Below are 27,182 nucleotides of genomic sequence, written 5' to 3'. Positions count from 1 at the left end.
GCTTTTTCACAGATACATATTGCACAGTTCAAGGTAAATTGTGGCTCTTTTTCAAAACAGCAATCAATTTATCAACAAAGATTTTTTTATACTTTAAGATACCATCATATATGTGCACATACTGTACGTGGGCAGTGAAGTTAGGATTTACTACCCTAATATGTGCATTTGTCCATGTGTGCTGGTGAACATTAAGATGTATTGCTCAATGTGTGTGTGTGGGTGCTATGTGTGTGTGTGTCTCCTCACCTGCATGTGTGTGAGCTCTTGCAAGCGTTTGCCCACTTTGTCTTTCTGAATGCGAGCATATGTGCGCTCATCGCTGAGTGTCTGCACATGCACCAGTAAGAATATAAAAATGCCATGAACAGTTGTGTCTGCATATGGGCAAAGCCATGCACACATTGGTCTTGCAGTGCAGATTGATAGGAATGAAATATTCTGTAATCTAAATGTAAATGGAAGTGAAATTTACCGGTGGGTTCTATGTAATTACCAGTGCCACAATTTATTAGAGTTGTGTTTGTGTAAGGGTTAGAGCAAGTTAGAGTGAGAGAAAGAGAGAGGGATGAAGGGGGAAATAAAGAGAGCACGTGAGCGAGTGTGGAGGGGCTATCAGAGTGACAGAGTGAGAGAAGGGATGATTTATATTTAGTTATGGTTTCATGGTTGAGCAGTGTAGGCACAAGCTCACTGCATAGTGAGAGGGAAATAGGAAACAAGAAGTTGGTCAAATCTGGTGAGAAGAGTCTTTTGAGGTAGAAGAAAAATAAAGTGACCTCAGATCAAAACACTGTATGCCTTTGTTCAGCATTAAACAGAGAGAAGCGGGGGGTAACATATGGGATGAGGGCCAGATTTGGGCCTGTCAGAGCTGACAACCTGGCTTTGGATTTGGGCATGATCTCCCGGGTGTTGGTCAATTATTCACTCTTTGGTAACGGGTTCTGATAGGTCTTTGATAAGTGGAAAGTGTGTGAGTTATGCTCTGCCCTGAACTGAACCCTGCTGGTCCTGCAGTTAAAGGGAAATGGTTTCAGAGGGAGTGGAACGGAGAAAGATAGGGATCATTAAGGTGTGCTTCTGCGCTAACACTATTAATGAGACTGCATCTCTTCCTCATACGCATGCGGAGAAGGACTCAAATGTGTCTGTACTTCTTTCTCCTTTCGGTTTTCTTCTTGGGTTTATACCTGACGTTGCTTGCATTTGTTTAAACTCCATTTACTTAATTCTGGTGGGGTTGATATTCAAGATGTAGGTTTTATGCAATTGTTGTTATAGGTTACACATATCTTAAAATCCCCTCCCCCCTCCTCCTCCTCCCTCTTCTGCCCTCTCAGCAGCCCTCTCTCCTCCCATGACTTGCTTCAATATATTACACTTCAGATGAAAGTAATGGCCCTCAGAGTTAGCACCAATACAGGAATGCACTACACCATGTCCAGGAATATTGACAACGCTCAGTCTGTTTGCTCGGTCGTGTTACCTGGCCTATTTCTTTTGCATTTCTCTTCTTCTTTGGTTTGTGTTGTTAGCATGGGTTCCATGAACTTTAACCAACCTCGACGCCATACTTGCTCGGCTTTGTGAAGCCTAATTTAAAATGCTATTGACTGAATCCGCTGCGTCTGGGTGCCAGGGAAAATATGAATATGTTTCCTTTAGTTTGTGACAGTATAAACGTTGTTTGGAAAGGCAGTTTATTTATCAGAATATCAGTGCTGCTGCTTAAATAATAGATACGGTCTGTTGATGGGGGTCTCTAGTTCATCCCAGAGGACAAAGGGAAACGCACTGTGCTCAGCCAATTTGAGTCAAACACGGGAGCACACTCAAGAGTCCTCTCATCTACAGTTATTGTACTTCAAAGCAATGACAGTTAAGATTAAATATGGTGGTAAAGAAGCTCATCCGCCCTGTGGAGGAGGAGGAGGAGGAGGATGGGAGAGGAGAGCTAGCAGTCCAAGCTGATTTGGAGATGCCCTTATCTGGCCTGGCTGGCTGCCCCCCCCCCGCTCGTTGCTGCCAGCCACGTGGAGCAGTGCCTAGCAGGGTCAGAGGAAGTGAGGTCATGTGAATCATGGAAGCAGTTAAAGATCCACTTGGCAGCAAGAGGCAGATTCCCCACTGAAGGTCAGACATACATCACCTCTCAGAGAGAGATGGGCGTGCTGCTGGGGCAGACAGAGATAGCAGAGGGGAGACAACGGAAGGGGCGATCTTCCATCTTTCACTGTATTGTTGAAAGAGAAGTGCACGTGACACAGAGAGCAGTAACGTATAGCCCACCAAGGGAGTTTTATAGTGTTGTTTTGTGCTTGAAAGCAGAGATGCCATGCAGATAAACAGCAGCTGCTCCTCTATTCATTGTATCCTCTCTTCCACCCAACTGCACACGCACAAACACACTAACACCTTTTCATCTCAACAAAAGAGATGTATTTCCCAGAGGATGAAACACAGGCGAGTATCTGTGGCCATGTCGCCCTGGTGGTGAGATCTTCTGGAGCCAGAGGACCGGCACAGTGACCCACTCTCAGGCTGCTTTAATCTAATAAGTCTCTTCAACTAACTAATAGGCTGGTTTCCCAACAGTCTGCTCCACAGGGACGGTTTCTGCTTTGATCTGTTGTGTGGCTGTTGCTTCTCTTTCTCGACAAGAAACCAAAGCTACATCACAGCACGTTACACCCAGGCTCTCTGTGATGAATGTGCTGGGGTATCCACTTTTGTGTGTATGCCATGCACACGTCTATGTGCGTGTGTGTGCTTGTGTGTGTGTGTGTGTTTTAATGTGCTTGGCTGGGTCTATCAGCTAGACTTTAATCTAATCTGGTAGCCAGGCCTGGCATGGTGACCTGTAATGATTTAGAGCTGACCTCAGCTCTCCAACTCAATACACTTTTTCCCACTGAGCTGCAGCGTGCATGTGTGTGTGTATATAAATGTGTGTGTGTGTAAGAGCATGCCTGCTTATATGTCAATACAAGCCATTTAACATAAAGACAGTGAGTATGTGCTTTTGTGTCATGATGCCACCTTGACTTCCCCCCCTGTGCTCTTTAGGTCCCTCATCCACACATACATTCAAACCCAGCACACTCACACACCTACACACACTCACACAAATACACACACTCAGTCATGGAAAAGCCTACAAGTATACCTCCTGTGCTCCTTTTCTCTCTATACGCGAATTCTTTCTCGATTTGACCTTCAGTTTGAGTTTATGAGAGTAACCTCCAATCCTATAAACAGACTGCAGTCGACAACACACACGCACACACACACGCACACGCACACACACACACACACGCACACACGCACACACACACACACGCACACACACACACACACACACACACACACACACACACACACACACACACACACACACACACACGCACACGCACACGCACACACACACGATGGTTATTGGATTCATAACTGGAAGACTCCTATCGTCCTGCTCTCTGTGCAAGATGAGAGCTGTTGAAATGAAATTCTCCCACAGAAAAGCTCTTCTCTTACCTGGGATTTAGAAAATCTCTCTCTCTCACACACACACACACACACACACACACACACACACACACACACACACACACACACACACACACACACACACACACACACACACACACACACACACACACACACACACACACACACACACACACACACACACACACACACACAAAATAGGGGTAGCAAAGGCTGTACATTGAGAGAGGAAGGGAGAGAAAAATAAGAAGAGTAAGTGAATGAGAGTCAAGGAGACGGAGAGGGATTACAACAGGGAACGCTGCGAATTGAGCGGGATGACAGGACAAGCGAGAGACGCTATGAAGCTTCTCCAAGAGATGGGGAGAGCTGAGTTCCAGACACAATTGATCCATCTATCTCTGAGGCTGAAGAGAGGCGACAAGGGGACCAAGGGTGGTCAATGGGGTTTAGAGGAGGAATGTGTGAGGAAGTCCATCTGTTCTCATGGCAAAGATAATTCAATCGCCCACACAAGATACGTTATCCCCAAAATAATTGTACAATACTTTTACTTTATAACTAAACAACAATGGGTTGCCAGTGCTGTCCAAAACAACCCGGTGCATTACTAAATAGAATCAAAGGATTGATTTGCCATCTGCTTAGCAAAGCAACCGAAACCATTTGGCTAAGCCGACAAAACCACTTCCACTCAAAATCCATTTAGTCACAGTTTTTCACATTTGGTCACCTTTTGCTCATGCAGTACATTACTGTATTTATATCAGAATTTGAAGGGCCTCTTTTAGTTTCGCCACGAGATGGGAATATCATGCAGCCTTAATGTTAACTGTGAAAGATTACACAACACAACCATTTTTCAGAAGTCTGCTAATTGAGTTCCATGGCAACGAAACATTTATCTGCTTGGAGTGATAGGACACATCCTAAATTGTACATTATGCATTTGAAAAGATCCAATGTGTTTTTGTACTCCTGGGTGAATTGTATTTTGATCAAACCCTGCACCCAATCAGGTCCTGTATTAAAGAAGCTTGAACTTCCATTTTATCATATTAAGGTTGAGCAAATGAAACACATTTTAGAGGGACATTTTCACATTTCATCTCTTGATGATGATAATTTTCAGAATGTTCTAATTAACGGTTTCACTCTTACACATCCAGGCAGGTAATCTTCGCTGGCAAAGGCCAATCAAACAAATTGTGGCCTTGATTTATCTTATTATCATTTAGTTAAAATGAAAACTTCCATAAAGTTCTACATCCTTGTTGAAGTCATAACACATGTTTGATAACCGAGTTGTACCTAAACCTTAGTATGAAACCTTGAAAAGGTGAATGAGACCTCTTTGGTAATTGTTTCCTCTGCAGATCGTTTTGTTATTTCAGTGTCTGCAGGTTTAAAATTGGTTCAATGGTAAAACTCAACTTGAAGTCTTGCACATCCTTTACACACACTAGCCTCTTTTATCAAGGACTTCTTTTACTTCACTCTTCACACATTTCAATGTTTTGACTGCTTTGAAAAATACTTATTTCAGACTTTCTTATTTTTGTGGTGAGCAAAGCTGATGTTTCTTTGGCATTTGGCCTTCCTCCAGTGTACCATGACAGAAGCGTTTAAGAAATTCCACAAGGCACTGTGAGGGTTTGGGTTTTCAGCATGACAACGGCACCACACTATCTCTGCCTTTGCATCTGAAAGATAAAAGTCATTATTTGCCTGACTTTTGAACAAACAGACAATGTTGGTTGTTTTTCGGTGAGGTCAGTTTCCATCTGAATGCCCCTTAAGTTCAATGTAAGGTGGCAGCAAGTCAACAGTCCGCCTTGTTGAACCCAACATCCTTCCTTCCCCATTAGATCCCATTAGAGTGTAAACCTTAGGTTGACTTGTAGTTCTTGTCTTGTCAATGGAAAGCATTTGCAATTGTAAAACAGGAATTTTGTTCATATAGATTTACTCAGAGTCTTTAAGAAAACCTCTTACAGAAAACTGAATCAATCAATTGAAATAAACTCAACAGACCTTCCATCACTGTAAAGCAAAGTAGACAAATCTGCACTATAGAAAGTTAAGCCTCAAAGTAACCAAGCTATTTATAAAGACAGCTTGGTCACGTTGCTCTACTTTGCCAGACTATGATCATCTACAAGCCACAGTTTTCCAGGATAACATGCAAACATGCACATTACTGGTTAGAAATACAAATGACAGTAGCCATAATGACAGCAGAGCAATAAACAACTGCTGTAAACCCTCCCCTGAGGAGCTGGCTTTGGTTATATAGAGACCACGATAACACATTGAACCTCTCTCTACTTGGCCTGAAGCAATTAAAAGGCTCCCATGATTGCACCCATAAAATAACAGTGTCTTTAACAGGTCCGCTTTTCTGTGTTGTTAAGCAGAGTAATTAAGTCTGAAAATGTTTTCCGTTGATTAAGTGAGTGTGGTTGAAAAGAGAGAAGAAAGAAAACTGCAGTTGGACGAATGCTGGAGAATGATTTGATAAAGTCTCTATTTTAATGATGTCAGAGTGTGGGGAACAGAGATGAGGTCGCAGTGGCCCTCTTGCTCTCCCGTGCTATCAGCCTATCTTTTAATTATCCACCACTCCTGTGTAAAGCAGAGGGTTGTTATGGAAAAACGAGATAGTAGTGGCTTACATTCCCTCATCAGCTGCCTGCCAGAAGTGTATGATGATTTGATGATTGAGTCACCCTCCTCTCTCTTTCTCTTTCTCTCTGTATCTTTTTTCTTATGTGTAATACTGTAATAGAGTATTCCTTACTCTCTGTCATCTTTAAAGAGTCTCTGAAACGTTTGTCTCCCCTCCATCTTCCCCTATACCTTCACTATCAGTCTTTTGCATTCGATATACCTACTGCAGTGCATTGCATATATAAGACATATTAACATGACCTATAGAACTCCTTTTTGTTCAACAGGGAGAAGGCGTTAGTCAGACATGAGAATAAAGGAAAGCACAGATCACAGAGAACAAGAACAGAAGAACATGTGAAGAATGTTGAATGCACCTTCGAAATATGATCTATAGACAACTGAATCTCTCATGGCAGGATTCATTGAAGGAAAGCATTACGAAATGTGCCACCATGCCATGAATCACTCTCAATGGTTTCATATTTACCTTGACCCTTGAGTCACTGGAGCTTATTCACTGAGCCTCTGATAAAGAAGACCTGCCTTAGTGAGATCTGTTAAAGAAGATCATCTTGACCAGGGGTGTCAAACTCAAGGCCCGGGGGCCAAATCCGGCCCGCGACTTCATTTTATGTGGCCCGCAAGAGCTTGCAAAGAATATAATATTCAATACAATGTTATTGTCATATGTACATAGCTACAGTGTAGTTATGACAGTCACAGGCTCCTCCAACAGTGCAACACAATAAAACAGAAACAATTGTGCAAGTAAATAAAATAAAATATAATATAATAGAAATAGTGCAGAATAGTCTAAGTAGTTGGAATATTGATATATAAGTTGCAAACAGATTAATGTTATGGATGTTCTTTCAAAAGTTTTGATGTAATTGTTGAATATTTGCTTTCAATTATTTGCCCTAGACTTCTGCTTTCAGACGTAGTTATTTATGAAGTTATTACCAGGACTGATAATAATATATAGCCAATTATATAATATAATACATTATTTAATATATATTATATATTTATATATGTATATTTATATAGTCTTAAAGTTGCAACCGGCCCTTTGAGTGCAACCATAATGCTAATGTGGCACGCGATGAAATTGAGTTTGACACCCCTGATCTTGACGGACCATACCACTTTTTAAATGATAATACAAATGTATTTATGTTTTACATTGGTTTACATCAGGGGTGTCCAAACTACGGCCCTGGGGCCAAATGTGGCCCGCGGACTATTTTGAATCGGCCCTCAGCAAATTCAAAAAGTATAATGGAATATGGCCCACAAATGAAACGTGTGCTTCTCTTATATGGTACTTATTAACTATACATGTAAAAATATATTACACAGTAGTATTCATGTGTTCATAAGACCACTTTTCAAATAAATGCAGTCAATTAAAGTTGGAAACATTCATAACAAGCTTGAAATACACCCTTCCTATTTCTCCTTTTTATAATCAATCTGAGGCTTCTGTTTTAATGGATGATCTGCCAACACTCACAAGCATAATGTACCTACATTTGATGGATTTCGCTAACTTATAACTGAACTTATGAGGCAATATACCTCTAGTGAGCGGCCCAGCCCTTCGTATAGTTTTCTGTATGTGGCCCTCGGTGAAAAAAGTTTGGACACCCCTGGTTTACATTGTTGGGAACATTTTGAGGCAAGCATTTCTCTTATCATGTATGAATGACGGGAAAATCCAAATGCGGACACATGAACCTTGCTTGAGTTTATTATGTTTTTATCAGCATTACTTTGTCATTGCTTGTTATTGCAGTTGATGTGCAGATCAGTTTTAAAAAAAAGTCTGCCATGACAATCGAAGTTCTCTCAAGCTCTCTGAGTTGTGCAGTTGATGATGTGTCCCTCATGTTTACACATTTTCCAGATGTTGTCACCTTTGGCTCATGTTGTAAATTGATTATCTGCATCTTAAGAGCCTCTTCTAGTTTCTCCATGAGATGGGTTTATTATGCAGACTTAATGGTGACTGTGAAAGATTACACAACACAAGCTTTTTAGGAGTGTGCTAATTGATTGTCATAAAATGGAAACCGTAATCTGCTTTGAATGGTAGGAAAACTCCTGTCATCCTAACCTCTTTTATTTCCTCACTCTCCCTTTATTTCAATGTTTTGAATCATTTGAAAATACTAATTTTAGACTTTCTTATGTGTGTGTTGAGGAGAGCTTCTGTGTCTTTAGCATGTGGCCTTCCTCCGGTGTACTATGACAGGAGGCTTACAGAGACTCCACAAGGCATTGTGTTTGTTGATGTGTGAGGATATCTGTTTGCACGTATGTGCAAGTCTGTTTACTGTGATCTCTAATCATAATTAATCATTGTCACTGTCCTAGAATCCAAGCTTTTTGTCTTGCAAATGTGAATACCTAGTCTACAATTTCTCTCTCTCTCCCTCTCTCTCATTCTTATTCTTTCTCTTCCCCGTTCTTTCCCATGGGGATTGTCTATTTTAGGAACCTGATGTTCTCTGACAGCTTTCACACATTCCTCCATGGCATTAACACTGAGAGAAGCAAACACACACACACACACACACACACACACACACACACACACACACACACACACACACACACACACACACGCACACACACACACACCAACATAAAGGAATATTGAGTCTTTCCAACATTAACATTTACAGACAGTCTTCACGACATGTCAGCTGCACTCAGGTAAATTAGCCTCTGGACCCACACAATGAAATAAAACACACTCCAAACGATCTTCTAAAAGGCACAGTGCATTACCATACACAATAGATAAAATTAGCATACAATACAATATGATGCGGCACAATACAAACTGTGTTCAATACAAAACATCACCATATATTAGAATAAGGTACTCTGCATCTGCATGTGTATTTCCTCATCCATTTAGTATTGAACGCAGACATGCTGTCACTGTGAGGGGTCTGCCAGCTGAGAGGATATTGTATCATGTCATAGTTTCTGTCATAACTTGTCAAGTAACATTACGGCCAGCTTCAGACATGAGGGGATCACATCCTGCGGCTTTTTGTACAGTTTGTGTGTACAGTATCACCAATGCAACCGATAGAGTACTGAAACAATCATATAACACACACCCACATACACAGTAACACACACATACACACTTACAATTGTGCAGAGAAACACACCTCAAGAGGATGTAGTGTGATGACACTTAAATGTCAATCTTTAGCTCAGGAAGTCAGGGAATAATTACTCTCCCCAGCTGACAAAAAGACGTTCCATTGGCTCTTTCTTTGAATCTCCGCTGCTACCTGACAGGATACGTGACATGGGCATATCCAGGGGGATTACTGTCCACACACACACACACACACACACACACACACACACACACACACACACACACACACACACACACACACACACACACGCACACACACACACACACACACACACTGGAGCTATACTACACGTTCCAGGACAGTGTATACTAACTGATCCCTGTTAGACACATTGCTAGATTAAAAACATCTTTAGAGAAAGGACGCATTTAGTATTGAGTTCCTGGCGACTATCGTGCATATCCTTTGTCTATACAGGGATGCCTTGAATGTGTTAAGCTGAATATGAAGGTCAATAGCAAGGGTATTCAGAGTAATTATACATTTTCTCTTCTGCAAGCCAATCAGTGAAGACCATGCCTGACCCTGGACAGGTCACAGTTCACTGCTCTCAGCATGGTCACACAGTAATTAACCTACACACACTGTACAAACTGCCTCTCCTCCTTACTGCCTGCAGTCTTCATGTCTTTATTTCTTACACACACACACGTATGCACACTTGCATAAAGTGCAACTGATGCAAATTTGAACGGCATATCTCCCTCTCCACTCCTTTTCCATCTGTGCCCTTCTTAATGGGGTCAGTTTTATCAAATGGAATAATTTAGCAGAGTCATTTACACACTGGAGGGAATAGTATCTAATGTAAACGATGTGTACAGCAGGTTTCATGCCAACCTTTGTCAAATATTGTTCCTGCTTCCTTACAGGCTTTTTGTGCTTAACTATCTCTATCCAACAAACATAGACACACACACACACAGACAAACACACACATAAGTGTGTGCCATTTCTGGTTTGCATGCACTGCATTTTTCACCCAGATGCCTAGCAAGGACGCTGCCTCATGCAAACTCACTAACTCTCTCACAAACACAAACACACACTTGTAAAAATGCACACACACACACACACACGCACGCACGCACGCACGCACGCACGCACGCACGCACGCACACACACACACACACACACACACTAAAAACATCATTCATGCTTGAATTCTCGAATATTTGTGTGTTGAAAGTCATCAGTAATTGGTGCTCGCTCAAGATTTTTCCTGAATGACAAGGACATAAACCTGCTTCGCCTCTCTCTTTGTGTGTCTCTCTCTCTATCTCCCACTTTAAAGATCCACACACAAACACACACACACACACACACACACACACACACACACAGACACACACACACACACACACACACACACACACACACACACACACACACACACACACACACACACACACACCACACACACACACACACAGAAAGAGAGTAAAAAAACACAGTAATGTTCTTTTATGGGAGCTTGGCAGTATGAATATTAGATATTACACCCAATCATCATTTTTATTATTCATTTATCTGCTAAATGTCTGTTTCTTATCGCTGCAAGCAAACCATCTGCTATTTTGGAAACACAATTTTGTATGAAAGCGCAGGACTGTTCAGCACAGTAGAACACAATGGTGTAGACAATGAATGATTCTCTTTCTCTATTAAAAACTCCACACGAGACAGCAAAATGCACAACAAAGTGGTGTCTTATCAGCACCGGCATTCTGTATGGTTATATTTCCTCCAGGGAATCACGAGACACGGAAAGGCAGGGTGGTTCTGATTTACTGAGAATGTTTTTTTTGCCATTACAAAAACATTTAAGTAACAAAGCGTTTACATTAACATCACAATACACTTCAATTCAAAGAAAATCCCTGAAAATGATGTTCCTCCCTGAATCACTACATCCACAGGAGACATAAATGGACGGGTGACAAAACTCACATAACAGATAGACAGGCAGGTAGAGAGACAGGCAAAGATACACATTTACTGTCAATGAAGAGAAAGATAGACGACTAACTGTTAAACAAATACCTTTTTTATATTGAACATTTATTTGTTTTGAAATGCACCCACAAAGCACTCCAAAGGCAGAGAATGCAGGTCGACAAAATGTTTAAAGCTAACTTTATAGTGGTTTGATAAATAAACCACCACACAACATACGGTAGTATAATGGATGTCAGGAGAGAAATGTTAGCTTGGATATTTTCAACACAAAAACAACTTACTGTACTCTAACTCAGATGAATTGCATCGGAAGTATACTAATACAGCTCTATTACGTTTTAATAATAGTAAAGAGTAGACAGTGAAGCTGTTATTATGGGATTAAATGCATGAATGTATGAATTTAAAAATCCAACTCGGCCAGTAAACAGATATAGATGCATATCAGAAAGACAGAGAGACGGAGAAACAGGCAGTTAGAAACTAGACTGACACAACAGACAAGGCCTCAATTAAACTTAGTAACTATGCTACTGATATTACAGACCTGCTGTAGGCTCGTAATTATTTTTCACCAATCATGTGAGTCGCCTCATTGTGGCATTGTATCCCAGAAGGCAGTTTGAGAATAAATGGCATCCTCCCTTGTTAGGAGAATTCTTCCTCCTTGTTAACTATAGATTCAGTTTGAAAATACACATAGTAACAACAATTTACCTAATCACCATTAATCACCATACTACTCATTAAATGTGTGCAAATTGCATGCTGCCGAGCCCACTCTCTTCTTCCCTTCCTGCTTTAAAAAATACAGAGCAGGGAAATTGCACCTCTGATGAGCACGAGGTTTTCCTCGGTATTTCTTCTAACTTCTGTGTCAGCTTTTTCCTACCTTGTCAGCTCTTTCACTCGACTGGAGGTGAGGCTGAGGAGATGAGGCGAACAATTCTTTAGGCCTATTTCAGCCTTATAATAGGCTGCCGATTTCCCTGCAGCCACGAGGGAGGAGCTGTGTGGACGCATGCTATTTGCAGGCCCCAGCTGTTCATCAAAGTTATGATTATATAGAATGACACAGATTCATCACAGCATGGCAACCAAAATGGCTCTGTTCAGTTTCATCCATCTTAGATCAGACAAAGAGTGACTTGGATTGGGAGAGGGAAGGAAGGAGTTAGATGAGGCAATAAGATTGTCAAATCTTGCTTTCCAAGGAGAGGATAAAACAATCCCATGCAAGCATTGTCTGTGTGGAGATATTTTCAAAGCGTCACAGCCCCATGTGTTGTTGAAAAGGCTGGATTCTGAAATGAGCAAGGCCATATAATTCAGCATCGATGTGTGTCGGACGAAAGAGGGAAATCTCTAAATCTCCAGTTTCATGCAGCTCCTCCCCGCCTCTGATTTCTGCCGCTTGGCTTGCCAGATAACATTCTGAACTTCAAACATGCAGTCAATGCTCATCCTGTTAAAGCAGAGATAGCGGATGAGGCTCTTTGAGTTCGGAGATGGTATGAAGGCCTGCTGTGGGGACGGCGATAATGTAATATTGAATATAAACTCACATACACATATAGTTTCTTTATACTAACAGGACAAGTTGCAGAAACATAACACATAACATTGAGAGGTTATTATGTGCATATATATATATATCTATATATATATATAGGCATACTAACTATTATTTTAAAGCAGCATGTTTATAACATACAACATCTGCAGAAATGGGTTACACTTTCATCCAAACTGTTTCTGAATCTCCTAAACCTATTCTAAATGTTTCATAATGAACATCCCAGGCGTGTCTGTCTGGAAAGCTGGTAATGGAATATTTATAGAATATTTCTGCGAATACTTGTGGGAAACTCTGGTTGGAACAAGCATCTTTGTTCTACTGAGGCAACATTTCAGCTCTCCTAAGTTGCATTTCTCCTTTTGTCTCTTTTTCTGTGTCCCACTCTCTCTGCTATTCTCTCTCTGTTGCTGTCACTGTGTCTCATTGTATATACAGTACAATTCTCTGTGCCTTCTTACCTTTTGCTCTTTCTGCTTTTTCAACAACCTCAAACCTGAGCTCAGGCAGAACCTCAATCTGAAGCTCATACCTAATGCATTACAGTAGTAGCCATCATACAACAGAAATCCTGCAGAACTCATCAATCCTGCAGGCTTTTCGTAGTCCACTGTAGCAGCATGGAACTTTACAATATGCACGCTGTAACTCGAAACTGTCTTTATTAACTGTGCCTCATATCATTCTGTGTGCCCTCTCAGATCTGGAAACAGCTGGAATCTTCAAAATAATCCCCCTCGGGAATTGAACCTCAACACCACAGCAGCTCGCTCTTGCTTGAAGTGAATGCGGTGCAGTGTTGTCAGTGAGAGTTGCAAATGGAAAAAAAATATATTGAACTGGCAGGATGAGTGTTTAATGTTCACTATTGCATCATTGCATGTTCTTTCAACAATGCACTGCTGGCTGATTCAACACAACACTGACACAATTTGAGCTCAGTGTCTCACGTGAGCTGTAGTCCGCAACTTCACCCTGACATTTATAAAATGGTGGTTCAGCATGTGTTTGATGTAAACAAGCCCCTGAGCGCATCACTGTTAAATGTCGCAAGATGTTTTCGGATAAGCACAAAACACTGACATGCTTTGAAATCCTCTTTGGACTTCTTTAGAAGCCTTCAAGGACTCAGGTCTTGAAGAGGTGTGTACTTGTGAGTGTAGGAGTGTGCGTTTGTCTTGCCACAATGGAGACACATTTTGGACTGCACACTAGCTGAGCAGGGAACAGCTTTCAAAACAGGAAAACTGGTAAATGAATTTTTCTAAGCCATGCCTGTTTGGTTTATGTCATGGCCATATTTAGCTTTTGAAATATTGGTTACAGTTAAGTTGTAATCCTTAAATCTGCTTACATTTTGTTTTTATTAACGGATCAAATGACTTTCTAATTTAAAAGTGGTCAATAGATAATTATCATCCTATCTGTGTCCTTTAACCCCTGGAGAGAATGTTGGCCCCTTTAGCACAACTTCAAATTCAGCAGCAGACATTCAGTCTATCTGCATTCTGTACTGTTTTCATTGTCACTTGCAAAGTCTTGCACAGACTACAAATTGCATACTCAAGCACAAGGGATTTACAGGAAATGTTGCATGCATATACTGGAAGTGGTGCAGAAAACAAAAGCTGGTGTCACAGACCTCTGTCGACTGTCTTCTGTAGTCTTCTTTTCATCTTGATTCAGCTCACAGATTCACAAGTTGCTCTTCTCTGGTTGCATCAATGGTAGATGAGGCTTTTGAGGTCTGTTTGCTGCCCCCAGTGGTCGACACGTGTAGTTCAATGTCACTTTGGAATCTGTAGTAATATGCAAAACTGAAGTGTTGCAACTACCAGTAAGCACATTTAAGCACAAGTGTCGCCACATCACATCACCACTACTGAAATCTCAAGGATTGGAGCAAGCCTGCAGGGAAGGAATAAGTGTCCTTAAAATTGTTCAACTTGCATGTTTCCTGTGTGAGAAGAATAAGGCAAACTCATAACCTTGAGAGCAAAGAGGCATCCTACTCTAATCTGTTAAACAGACAGTGAAAAACATTACAGCCGGCTTTACTTGAATTGACTCAATTAATTGAGTTGTTAATTTAAAGACACATTGGTAAAAGAGAAGTGGGGGAGCACTAGGGACCGAGTAAAGGGAGAAAAAGAAAGAAAGAAGAGCAGATACCATAGGAGAGAGAGGGAGTGACTTTTAGGCATACTAGAGAAGGAAGAGAAGAAGAAAAGAGAGATGTCCCGGAGGCAGAGCGAGTAAATGAGTCATCGGAGTGGATCTGATATCAGGTCTATTCTAGCAGTGCTACAAGTGAATAGATGCCTTAAAGGTTAGGCATAAAATGATTTCTCATTTTGCTACGATATCCCCCAAGGTAGACATTAATGCTTTAGTTATGGACTTGACTGCAAAATCTCCTGGGGTAATGCGCTGCTTGTCTGCCATAAATATAGCCGGCTCTCTTTATGCACATTGTGATTTTAATGAGGCTGCTTTTGTGGTGAAGAGTGTATTTTTGTGCAAAGAGTCAGTAAAGTTGATGTGATGCTGTGTGTCATTTCTACAGCGAGGTAAAGCACCCTGTCTGCAGAGCCAACTCCCAAGGTACTGTGGATCACAGCTGAGACTCTATTCAGCTCTGATCGTCCTGACCCGGCCATTTCAGCACGCACGCACGCACGCACGCACGCACACACACACACACACACAAAGGCAAACACATGGGAACACACAGGCACACATACACATACAAACACTTGCGAGCAGAGCCATGCATTCATACAAAGTAAAGCAGCCACACACAAAACAATTACATATGTGCCAGGCTTCATTTCTGCTCTGTTGAGTCTGTTCGTCTGTTCGTGTCACAACTTTGCAGATGTTTTAGCCATGGGGACATGAACACTACATTTGCACAAATTCTCTCTTCCCAGTCGTTTGGTTGGAACAGTGGGTTTTGAAATGATAATGAATCTGTGGGCCAGGATCTCCCACATGGCACCATGTCTGGAGTAGAAAAAAAGAAGAAATAGAATAAGGCAGCCCTGGAAAGCAGCAGAATGAGATTCATTTTTTTCTCTCGAATGTAAAAAATCAAATTCTGGCTGAACTAGATAGTGCCTTTAAAGCGGTCTGTGTTTCTAAGAGGCGATAATTTATGTAAAAGAAAAGGTGAATCTGAGGTTACAATTACACGTGTATATTGCAGATACTTTCCCATTCAACAGAATCAAAGTTTAAAATCTTGCTGTATCAGTCCATTTCTGGATCGCCCAATCCAGTGATATCATCAATCAAGTGGTATACATGATAATAAATACACTTGAAATACTATAATTGCTTGGTGGAATGATGACTCAGTGACAAATACACAATCATAAGACAGGACACACGCTCGCACACTCATATGCATGTGATTCCAGGCGCTGATTGCCAGTGTAATAAACAAATATACACACTGTAGGAGGGAGAGGCTACAGGTCATATTCCACAGCAATAAAACGACACAGCAGGGAACACTAACCATCCAAACTTAGAGTGAGAACGTGACAGTGGCGAATGGCTCATCAGAGATGATGAAGCCAGAGAGTGTGTCGCTGCATCCTCTGGGTGCAGCTGCTGCCCCTGTGCCAGAGATGCTGTGTATCTTCGGGACGGGGGATTTAGGACGCTCTCTGGGTTTGCGTCTGCTCCAGTCTGGCTACAGGGTGGTGTACGGCAGCCGCAGACCGCACAGCTGTGGACCCTTGCCCCAGGGATCTCAGGTACGACACATGACATAGCACTTTGAGTCTTTCAAAATGCACAAAACAGTGCTTGTATGCAGCTTAAAGAATATTTGTTATGTCTCGATTTTTGTGTTTTTGTACAGGTGATGAGCCACGAAGCAGCAGCCCAATCAGCCAGTTTGATCTTTATTTGTGTTCACAGAGAACATTATGGATTCCTGGAAACAATGGCACCTCATCTTGCTGGAAAGGTGAGTCAAAGTCTGATTATGGATATGTAACAATAACATGCACAATTCTTAGTTAATTCTTAATCATAAACAAATAACACAGTGAAAGCAGTTTCATATTTTAATCAGAGAGTGTTGTAAAGTTTGAAAACAAATAGTTGGATAGCTTACCAGAACATATTTTTGGTTCTCTCACATGTATGAATCTGCATATTGACAATCATCAAAATGCACCTAGTCACTTCTGACTGATAAGATATGAATAATTAACCAGTTGTGTGTCAATATTTCCACATCAGGAAAATCCCCTTGTGAAAGGTACAGTAGTAAAACAACAATTAAATCTAAGGTCAATGTGGGACACTGATGATGCTTTTCTTCCGTTGATACTCAATATGAAGGGATTCCAAAATAATAGTATGTTTCAATTATTTTTCGGGATAACCCTATGAGATTTACCATCTCGGTTTAAAGGGGGGTCCTGAACGACAATATGACAATATAGTACATTTAACATAAAATGAAGCATAAAATAAACAAAACAAATATAATTAAAATAGAACATTTCCCCAAAACATACAAAAAGACAAAATACAAATATAATTAATTATAATTAATTATATATAATTCAGGTATTGATAGCGTTAAATCATGCAGCTTTAAAACACGTTAATTTATCATGTACAAATGATTAGGATACAGGGTATTTTTTAATGATTGAAAAGTTCATATGGATCAAATATTTTCAAGAGTTCAACTTATTCAAATTAGAGGGAGGTTTAAACTTAAAGTCTTATTTACCTATTGACTTAGAGACTGCAGAAAATACTTCTTGAAATAGGTTAGATATTAATTAATGCTCGTTTAATTCCAGATGATTCTTTTCACAGCAAATGTTTTGGATGTTTTCTCCATGTTGTATAATTACACTGGAATCACAACCTAGCGTCACTGTAAAAGTTATGAATTACACATCAAGTATCGATTCATTCTAAAATGTATGAAAATATTTTTCTTGCAGCACTATAGTTTTTACTTCAGAATTTCGGTTGGAATAACTTATAACATTATCCCTTTATTATAATAACAATACATATAATAACTATCAAACTGAACTGTTTTCTTTTGTTTCCTCCGCTCTCTCAATACTGATGGCTTCACTACAAGGTGCTGGTGGACCTTAGTAACAACCTGAAGAAAGGCATATACCCAGAACCCAACGCCGCCTACTTGCAGAGGTAACATACTCCTGTAAAATAAAGAAAACCAGTGTCATTCATTCAAATTCTCTGCATGTAAATGCTCCCATCCTCATAGCTTTAATGTTTTTATTCTTATCATGATGTCAAAGATGGGGCTAACTTTTCTTTTCAAATATGGGTTTACAATCACTTTAAAACAGCAGGTGTCCCTTTTTTTCGAATGCTGGATGTCTTTTTTATAAAACATTTAGAGCGTGAGACATCAAAACTCTCAAGTGAATCCTAAAGAAATGAAAGAAATTGCGAGGTTGCAGATCCCTTGGCAGGACGGCCCGCTGTGTGTCTATTCAGCCGAAGTGGAAACATTGATTCTCATCATTTTGACGCCCTTCCTTCCCTGTTTGTGTATTTGTAAATAGAAACTAAAGTCGTTGCTGTGTCTTTTTTAGATTGGTCCCTGGAGCTGCTGTGGTAAAAGGCCTAAACACGCTGTCTGCCTGGGCCCTGCAGAATGGACTCCTGGCAGGAAAACAGGTGAGAGGGGACTGAATATAAGACATCTGTTAACAGACGTCAGTGGGATCAAGCAAAACAGAGCTTTTGTGCCTTAAGGAAGGCTTTGTTTAAGTGGAGTAAAAATACAAAGACAGAGCAGTAGCCTCATGGGAAGGGAGATAAACAACTTGATATTTTTATGGTAAGACTTAAAACCAGGAAACAATAACTTATTTCAACATTTCCTGGAATACGATGGGATAAGGCTTCACCGTAGATCACAAAAAATAGGAGGAGAATTGACTTCATTTTGTGTTGATAAGGATGATTGATTTTGCCGTCTTTCAATAACAATGCAAAGAAAACCAGGACAGTGCTTGTATAAACAGACAAACAAACAAACAAACAAACAAACACACTTAATGATGTTACAAAGTAGAAAAGACCAATGTTTATTGCAGCTTCCGATTCACAGCTACAAAGAGAAACACAAACATGCTGGAACCTCTGGAGACCAAACCTGAATCTGCCTCCAATCCTCTTCAACACAAACAACCCCCCATACACACACACACACACACACACACACACACACACACACACACACACACACACACACACACACACACACACACACACACACACACACACACACACACACACACACACACACCACACACACACACACACACACACACACACACACACACACACAGATACCACTGCAGTGCTCTATTTTCTTTGAAAACAGGTAGCTGTGAGAGAACTGAAGTGTTTGAAGGTTTGTGTCTTTATTAGTGCATGTGTAGGTACTGTATATATCCACATGCATATGTTTTTAAGTGTCTGCTATTCCTTAGCCAGCAATTTGATTAGATACACAGCTGGCTGTGGCTCTGTCACATTTACATTCAGATGGAGATTTAGTCTGTCGGCCGTCCCCTGCTGTTACTGGTGCAGTAATGTGGGGAGACATGGCTGGCTGCCCGGTCCACTTATACACACACCTGCAGGTAAAACTGCTCAATCCCACTGACTCCGCTATATGCTTGTCAAACTGCTCTCTCTCTTTCTCTCTTTCTCTCTATCCTTCTCCCTCTTTAAGACTTGTTTTCCCCCCTTCACAAACAACTTAATCGTCTTATCACAGAGCCGTGAGTGGGGTAATAACCTTCAGCATGAAGATCTAGAAATGGGATTACATTTTGAGCAGTGTTTGAGTATGCATGTGTCTTTACATAGTCATATGCTTCCAGGGGCTTCATCTCAATAATGACTGAAACAGCACAGTGGAGATCAACAGGAAAAAGGGTAATTCTGTAGACAGACACTGTAGGTGTACACGGTGCAGTCATGCGCTAGATATTCAAAACAGGGTGAGTCATCCAACAATAATCTTAGAGTAATTATTAGCAACAGGAAAACATCACTGAGCAGAATTCAGCACGGGCAAAGTATTTTTGAATATAAGATGTACTTGATATCACTGACTTACAAACTAAATCATTTCAGATAAGTCGCACAGGCTGAAACGTTTTGGATTTCTAGAAATTCTAGTGAATCCAATGTTAATTTAAATTTGACAAGAACATATTTTATGTATATGAATATTTTTATTTTGATCACGTTCACATCTGTGTAAACAATTATTAATGATGACATAATATTAATTGATGAGTCTGGCATATTCTGTATTTTTCTTCTTATCACACATTGCATGAAAAGAAAACCCTGAAATGAGCTTATCCCAAAAACAAGGACTGTCTCTGTCAAAGCCTGAGAAGCTTTTGTCCCATAGATCTCCATTAAATATTAAAGCTCATCTCATATACCATGATCCTTCATGCAGTTAATGTTTTTGTGCAGATCCATCTATGCTCTTGTTAGAAACTGTTTGCTTAAACAAGTGTCCAGTTCTTTTAAGGAAACTTTTTGTAATTTTCTTATTTATTGTATTTAATGATGATTCAATTGCAGCCCATTTTAAAATAAACCACTCCTCCATGCTCCAGGTGTACCTGTGTGGGAACAGTGCAGAAGCAAAGCGAGCAGTAGCAGAGATGTCTACCAAGCTGGGCCTCACTGTTCTGGATAAAGGGTCTCTGTCAGCGGCTGGAGAGCTGGAGGACTTTCCTCTGCAGCTGTTCCCAGAGTGGAGGCTGCCTCTACGCGTGGCTGTCTGCCTCACCGCCTTCTTCTTCTTCTACTTAGTTATTAGAGATGTCATCTACGAGTATGTTGAACAAGACAAAGACATCTCCTACAGAATCATGGTCTCCCTGGCCAACAAGGTAAACCTCCCCCCACCTGGTTTAGTTTCCTGTGAATGGTGTTTTGTGCTCCTTTTAAAGGATGTGTTCTGTGTTTGTCCCCCATCTTTCAGGTGTTTCCCATTGTGTCTCTCATCATGCTGGCTCTGTGTTACCTGCCTGGTGTCATAGCTGCCTTCCTTCAGCTCTACAGAGGAACCAAGTACAGGTCAGACATTAAAACCATGGAAAAATATGTCCCAGCATGGTCTCATCTTCAGGTTGTTCAGAAATTATGTTTTGTCCAGGCCTTCTGCGTCTGATACACACAAAATGCACCCTTAGCATTTCAATGAGAAGCACCAAGTGTGTAACTCTCCAATGTAAACCATTGGCAGCAATATAACAGCAAGGGCTCCAGAAGTTTGGGGCCTTACTATATAAGCTTGAAGGTCCAAGTTATGGGGAGTTCATAGATAGATTCATAGATGCGTTAAAAACTCAGGAGGTCACTGCTTGTAGCCCATGTGAAACCAAAATTGAATGTGACTAACCTATGCTCATGACTAATTCAAGCTCCTTAAAAAAACACTTATTTTAAACAAAACCAACATGAAATATGCGGCCGACTCGGTATTACCTACTAGGCAGGGGTGACTACATATGGGCTCTGACCACTGAGCTATCCGGTGGCCCGTTAACTGCGTGTTTTAAACAGCAACAGTAGTGGAGTATCATGGTTTGACTCATGGGACTACCCCATGCAGTAAAATTGATGACCATACGAAAGTATTTGAGAGTTTGAAATCAAGAGGCTGCTTTTTCACTACCTGTGCAATTTGTTGTAAAAAGGGTGTATCCTTTTTGGAGGTCTAACTCACTTTTTCATGTTCCAGACGCTTCCCTGATTGGCTGGATCGCTGGATGCTCTGCAGGAAGCAGATGGGTCTGATTGCGCTGGGACTTGCTTTTCTCCATGTCATCCATACCTTCATGATTCCTACTCGCTACTCTGTCAGACACAAACTCATCACACTTGTGGTGGATGAGGTACAGCTGACTGGTTTAAACCTTCCAGTGTTTTGTACATAGAAAATAATGACATCAAGCTTACAATTCTTAAAGTACTGTGTCTCTGTCTCCCATAGATGAAGAACAATAAAACCACTCCATTTTACTTTGACAACACAGAGGCATGGGGCCAAGACTCATTCTATGCGCTAGGAATCCTTGGCTTCTTTCTTTATGTCCTGCTAGGACTAACATCCCTGCCCTCTGTGGGAGGCTCTCTCAGCTGGAGAGAGTTCAACTTCATTCAGGTCAGAGCGCAGCTGGATATGCTTTATTCGCATGTGTAAATGTTAGATAGTTAGTTAGTGTGTGTGTGTGTGTGTGTGTGTGTGTGTGTGTGTGTGTGTGTGTGTGTGTGTGTGTGTGTGTGTGTGTGTGTGTGTGTGTGTTCACCTTAAGGCCTACAGACGCTATCAGTCAAGTGCCTAGTATCAGTCATGTGCCTGCTATCAGTACAAAAAAAAGTAATTTAGCGCCTTGATAATCTATATTTGGAATTTCCAAGTTTTCATCAGTTATTAATGTGTTGTAAAAGCAATATGTCACTGGCAATCATTTCCCCCGAGCCTAACTAACTAACTGCCTAACACAGGCACACAGAGTGAAAGCCTGGCTGGCTTTAGCCCAAGATCTTAAATGTTAAGTTATTCATTAAATAAAATGATGATACCTGGTATAATCCTTAAGGGAGGACATTGTTAATACAGGTCACAGGTGCATTTGTGTAAAGGTCAGGTCCATAGGTAGATCTCAGATAGGGCAGGAGATCTAGAGTTAGCGGTCTAGGTCAAAATAAACCTTATGACCTGGTTAGAAGAGTTTTGAAAGACATATAATAACAGGTGTACATTAACATAAACAGAGGACTGTAAATGACTGACTGTAAATGATCTCAGCAGAAGGATTTGCTAGTCTTAATGGGTTAAATAAGATCCCTAATTATCATTGTAGGGGCACTGTTCATTACTACAGTCACATTCACATTAATATGAATGTTCCTTATTGTTCTGTTTTAGTCACTGTGGATCAGCAACTGAATGCTAAAAATGTAAATGAAAGCACATTATTCAAGTAATTAACAATAACCAGGCCACTGGTGCTACAAAACCAATTACTCTGGAACGGCTGTGAAACTATTTGTATTTTTAGCTTATTGTTGTGGATTACTACAAGCACAGAAAAAGGCAAGACAGATCTTTCAGGAAAATACCAAAGAAAAGTTCAGTGTTTATATTATCAAACATGTCATTTTTGAAAGTGTCAGTATTGGTGTTACACAGAAATAAAAAATCATCAAAGAGCTTTATGTACAGTAAGGCACTCGTCTTCCAAGGGTTGTGTCTTCATTAGGATCAATGGACTAAGAGTATTTCTTTAGCCAACAAATCTGACAAAACAATTTACTTTCATTTTTATTAAGAGAAATTCATGTGCTTTTTTTGTGTTCAAATGTATAATGTTTATTTTCCTTGCATTGGACAAACAATTGTGGACGGTTAAAAAATCTCGCGAAATAATTCCTAACCTAAGGGAAGAGCAACAATAAGAAAAGATTGGTAAATAAGTTAAAGGGTGCTATCAAAATAAGAAATATTAGACAAATCTATCCTATATTTAATACTAAATATCGCTTCCTGCATGAGGCCCATTGTGTGTTACATGTGTGCATGTCCGTGAATCTCAAATCCTGGAGTAAAACCAGCTTGAGGCCCCACGCAAAGTTATATGATGAGGCCCTCTGTTTCGCGAGCGCCGACGGGGGACGGGGGGGTGCTTGTGGAGCCACACTAATTGCGCGGCATACAGTAAGCGCATAGGTGCGCCGCATTTGCAAGATGAGGCCCCCTCCGCAAGGTGAGGCCCCCTCCGCAAGGTGAGGCCCCACGCAGTCTGCGTGATCGGCCTGTAGGGAGGGACGGCCCTGAGTAAAACTCATATTAACTCGTTTGCTTTCTTGCTTTAAAAAAGTTAAATGATATCTGTCTCATGTAGGTTCACCAAATATCAACCTACTATATTAAAAAAAACACAATCTGAGAAACAATGTGCCCACCAGCTGCTCGTTAATTACCAAGTGTATAAACAACGCATTATACATTTAGTGGTGGTGATGTGCTAACGAGAGTGGTATCGATCTCTACAAAGCAAATGCGAATAAGTACATTTCCTAAAATATCTCACTGTCTTTTTAACATTTCTTTTTCAGTCCAAGCTGGGACATCTGACCCTGTTCATATGCACAGCACATGGCTACATTTACGGCTGGAATAAATTTCTTCGTCCCTCTACCTACAAATGGTACACTCCTCCAGGCTACATGCTCTGTTTGATTGTGCCTTCTGTGGTTTTGGTGCTCAAAGCTCTGGTCCTCCTCCCCTGCGTGGATCGGACCCTAACGCGCATTCGACAAGGCTGGGAGAGGAACCAGCCGACGGAGGAGATCGGTAAGGTCACCAACCTGTGAACTGTGATCTCTGAAGCCGCCGGGGTCGCTAACTTTCTGAATTTTATGCAATGATTATTTTGAGAGTTCTTGCAACTGTGCATTTTGAACAGAAATCAAAGTTCAAATGACCGTAAGTAAAAGAAAAATCTAATTGTATGTGGGCAAAGGATTTACAATATTCCATGGTTCGGTTTTGCAAAGACATTTTTTTTTTGTAAATGTAAAAATATTACTCATGTTGGTATGCAGAATTAGTAATACTGCAATGCTCATTTGGTGTGTGATTGTGTCAGACAATAGCCAAACACAACAACAAAGTTGACTTTATTTCACCCAAATGGACAGGTCTCTGTGGATATAAATGTTTTTAATGTCTATTTACTTTGAGCTTTGATTTCATGTTTGTGCTGTAGTTTTTTCACAGAATGTGGTGAAAAATAGATTGATATCCCCTGCTGACTCTCGTTGTTTTGATAAACATAGACAACAGTTTCCGCTTACCTCTCTCCACTCTCTTCAAGTTGTGCGATTGTATCCCTGAGGTTCTCTCTTTTCAGGATGTTATTGATCTCCCTGTTTTCTAACACAAATACCTCTCTGCCCAAAACTGCCTGCCACTTAAAGGCATGAAAACATTACTATTGTTCGCACACTAACACATTATGCTTAGAGTTGCACATAAACAATGTAAAGGAGAGTAAGGTAAAGCCATATTACCACATGCAGAGTAAACACACATGCACACTAATGTAAACCAGTGCTAACACCTCAAAGCATCACATATTTGGAAGCCAAAGTAACCTCAGGAGGAAGAACAGGTGTTACAGTATTAAAACATCTTTTTTATAAACCAGTAAAGAGCAATATAGAGAGTTTGGAGTAAAATCTCTATGTTGCCCTCTAACTAAACTCATAGCCAATAAAGGCACATACGTTTATGCGGTCGACTTGATCAGATGATGAGCAGAGGTGATACAGAGCCAATGGTGATTGCTGTTGGTGCAGGGTGGCAGGTTTGGAACACCAAGATATGTTAGTATGTAGAACACTAATCAGATGATGGAGATGCAGAGGAGGCAAGGGAGGAGGATGGAGCAGCTGTCTCCATGACAGAGTCTGGTGCTGCAAGAGAAATATGCAGCGCCTTTTTTGCCCAAAGCAGAACATTTAGTCAGAGGCCTCCTGTTATCTAGCATCTAACAGCATTATCTGCACACACAATCTGCAATCTCTTACACCCTCTCGCTTTGTATTATCCTCCTATTACCAAAGAACTGCTGTTGATCTTAGTCTTGATTTTATTTCCTGCTGTGAGTGTGTTTCTGTGTCTGTGTGTGCGTGCTGATGAATTAATAAGATAGAGCATTTTAACCTTGCCCTAGGAAAGAATTAAGATGTAGCAACATACAGAGAACTTGTGAAAAAAGCTAGCTTTTTACTCGTGTTTGATTTAACACAACTGGGTGACCTGGATAGCTTTGTGCCGGGATGCCAAAGTTTGCACATAGCTTGAGTGTTCGCACATTTGATCGGCACCAACATGATCTTGACACTAAATTACTTGAATTCTTTGTCGGAGTGCTGTAAAGTTGCAAGACATTACTATGTATAATTATTTCATTGTGAAGTTTTAAAAAAGCAAATAAAATGCTACTAAATTAAGATGTTTACTATCTCATCGCTTACACAGGTTAAAAATCACATCTGAGCTGATTACATTGAACCTTAATTGCATTGTTTTTTTGTTGATCCTAAGATCCCCGTTTTAACATCCCCCAACTGGTTTGTTTCACAGAACCATCTGAGAAGCTGTCATTGGACACTGTTAAGGAAGGGCAGGCACTTTAAAAATGTTCGATTATCTTGCGAACAATCTGTCATTGAAACTCTAACCAAAGGTCAGGTTAACAGAAAAACCGCTTCAGTTGCTAGAGTGCTGGTTTTTAATTTCCTCCCAAAAAAACAAAGTCCCATTACTATAACTGATGCTATCGTTCATAAAGTATGCTCACCTTAGGAGCTGCCATTGTTGTTCACAACACTAACATCTCAAACACATTACTTGAAGCCGGACAGGGTGGATTTTCACGTGATATTTCACCAGAATCCAGCTGCCAAGCTAAGGGTAACCTGAACAGTTTTAAAACCTTACTACACCATTTCTAAAGGAATACACTTTAACTATGAAAAAACCTGTTTGTCAAAATCTATTAAATCTATATGGATTCTTAAAGTCAATTGCCTTCTGTAAGCTCTGCCTTCTGTAAGCTCTGAATTGTGTGTCTTTTTACCTGAAATAGATTAAATATGAACCTTCACCTTTATGGTGAATCAAAATGTTTTTTTAAATGTATTTCAGAAGCCACAGGACTTAATTTGAAACTGTATAACTCAGTACAGCAAAGGGCAGGACATCAAGGAGGACAAGGGTGTCCCATGTGACAGTGATCCTCATTGTCCGCTGAATTAAACTTTTACCACATGCCTAACTCTCAAACTCTCAGTCAGTCGAGGTAAAAGTTGCTCTGCATTTCATCAGCAAGTAGCTACCGTACCACAAGGGGCTTTTCTGAGTTCTCACGCAGCACATAATGCTTAATTGATTCAGCAAGAATGTCAAAAGAGAGGCGTTTAAGGTGAGTAGTGTTACTGCTACAGCTCCTATATGCAGCCTATGTATTGTGGCATTCCCTGGATGTTTGCAAGTAGCCTTCAAACCAGTGGCGTAACTATCGACGGTGCAGCCGGTGCAACGCACCGGGGCCCAGAGCCAGCCAGGGGCCCATGCAAGAAAAAAAAAAAAGATTTAAAAAAAAAAAAAGATTTTAATTAATTTTTTTTATTTTGGGGCCCCAATG

At 40.6% G+C, this 27,182-nt stretch overlaps 1 protein-coding gene across 1 annotated transcript; it reads left to right on the top strand.

Annotated features, from left to right (window-relative positions):
- The first annotated feature begins 15,629 nt into the window (after positions 1-15,629).
- Positions 15,630-26,557, top strand: LOC117480235 (metalloreductase STEAP4-like). Its single transcript, XM_034127482.1, has 9 exons — positions 15,630-16,667; positions 16,775-16,882; positions 18,029-18,099; positions 18,513-18,597; positions 20,571-20,849; positions 20,942-21,036; positions 21,704-21,857; positions 21,956-22,126; positions 24,085-26,557. The coding sequence occupies exons 1-9, from the start codon at positions 16,476-16,478 to the stop codon at positions 24,340-24,342; spliced, it is 1,413 nt and encodes a 470-aa protein (XP_033983373.1). The 5' UTR covers positions 15,630-16,475; the 3' UTR covers positions 24,343-26,557.
- Positions 26,558-27,182: the final 625 nt, after the last annotated feature.

The sequence above is a fragment of the Trematomus bernacchii genome, unplaced genomic scaffold, assembly GCF_902827165.1.
Source record: "Trematomus bernacchii unplaced genomic scaffold, fTreBer1.1, whole genome shotgun sequence".
NCBI classification, from domain to species: Eukaryota; Metazoa; Chordata; class Actinopteri; order Perciformes; family Nototheniidae; genus Trematomus; species Trematomus bernacchii.
Note: the sequence above shows the minus strand (reverse complement) of the source record. Positions and strands in the feature narration are given on the sequence as shown.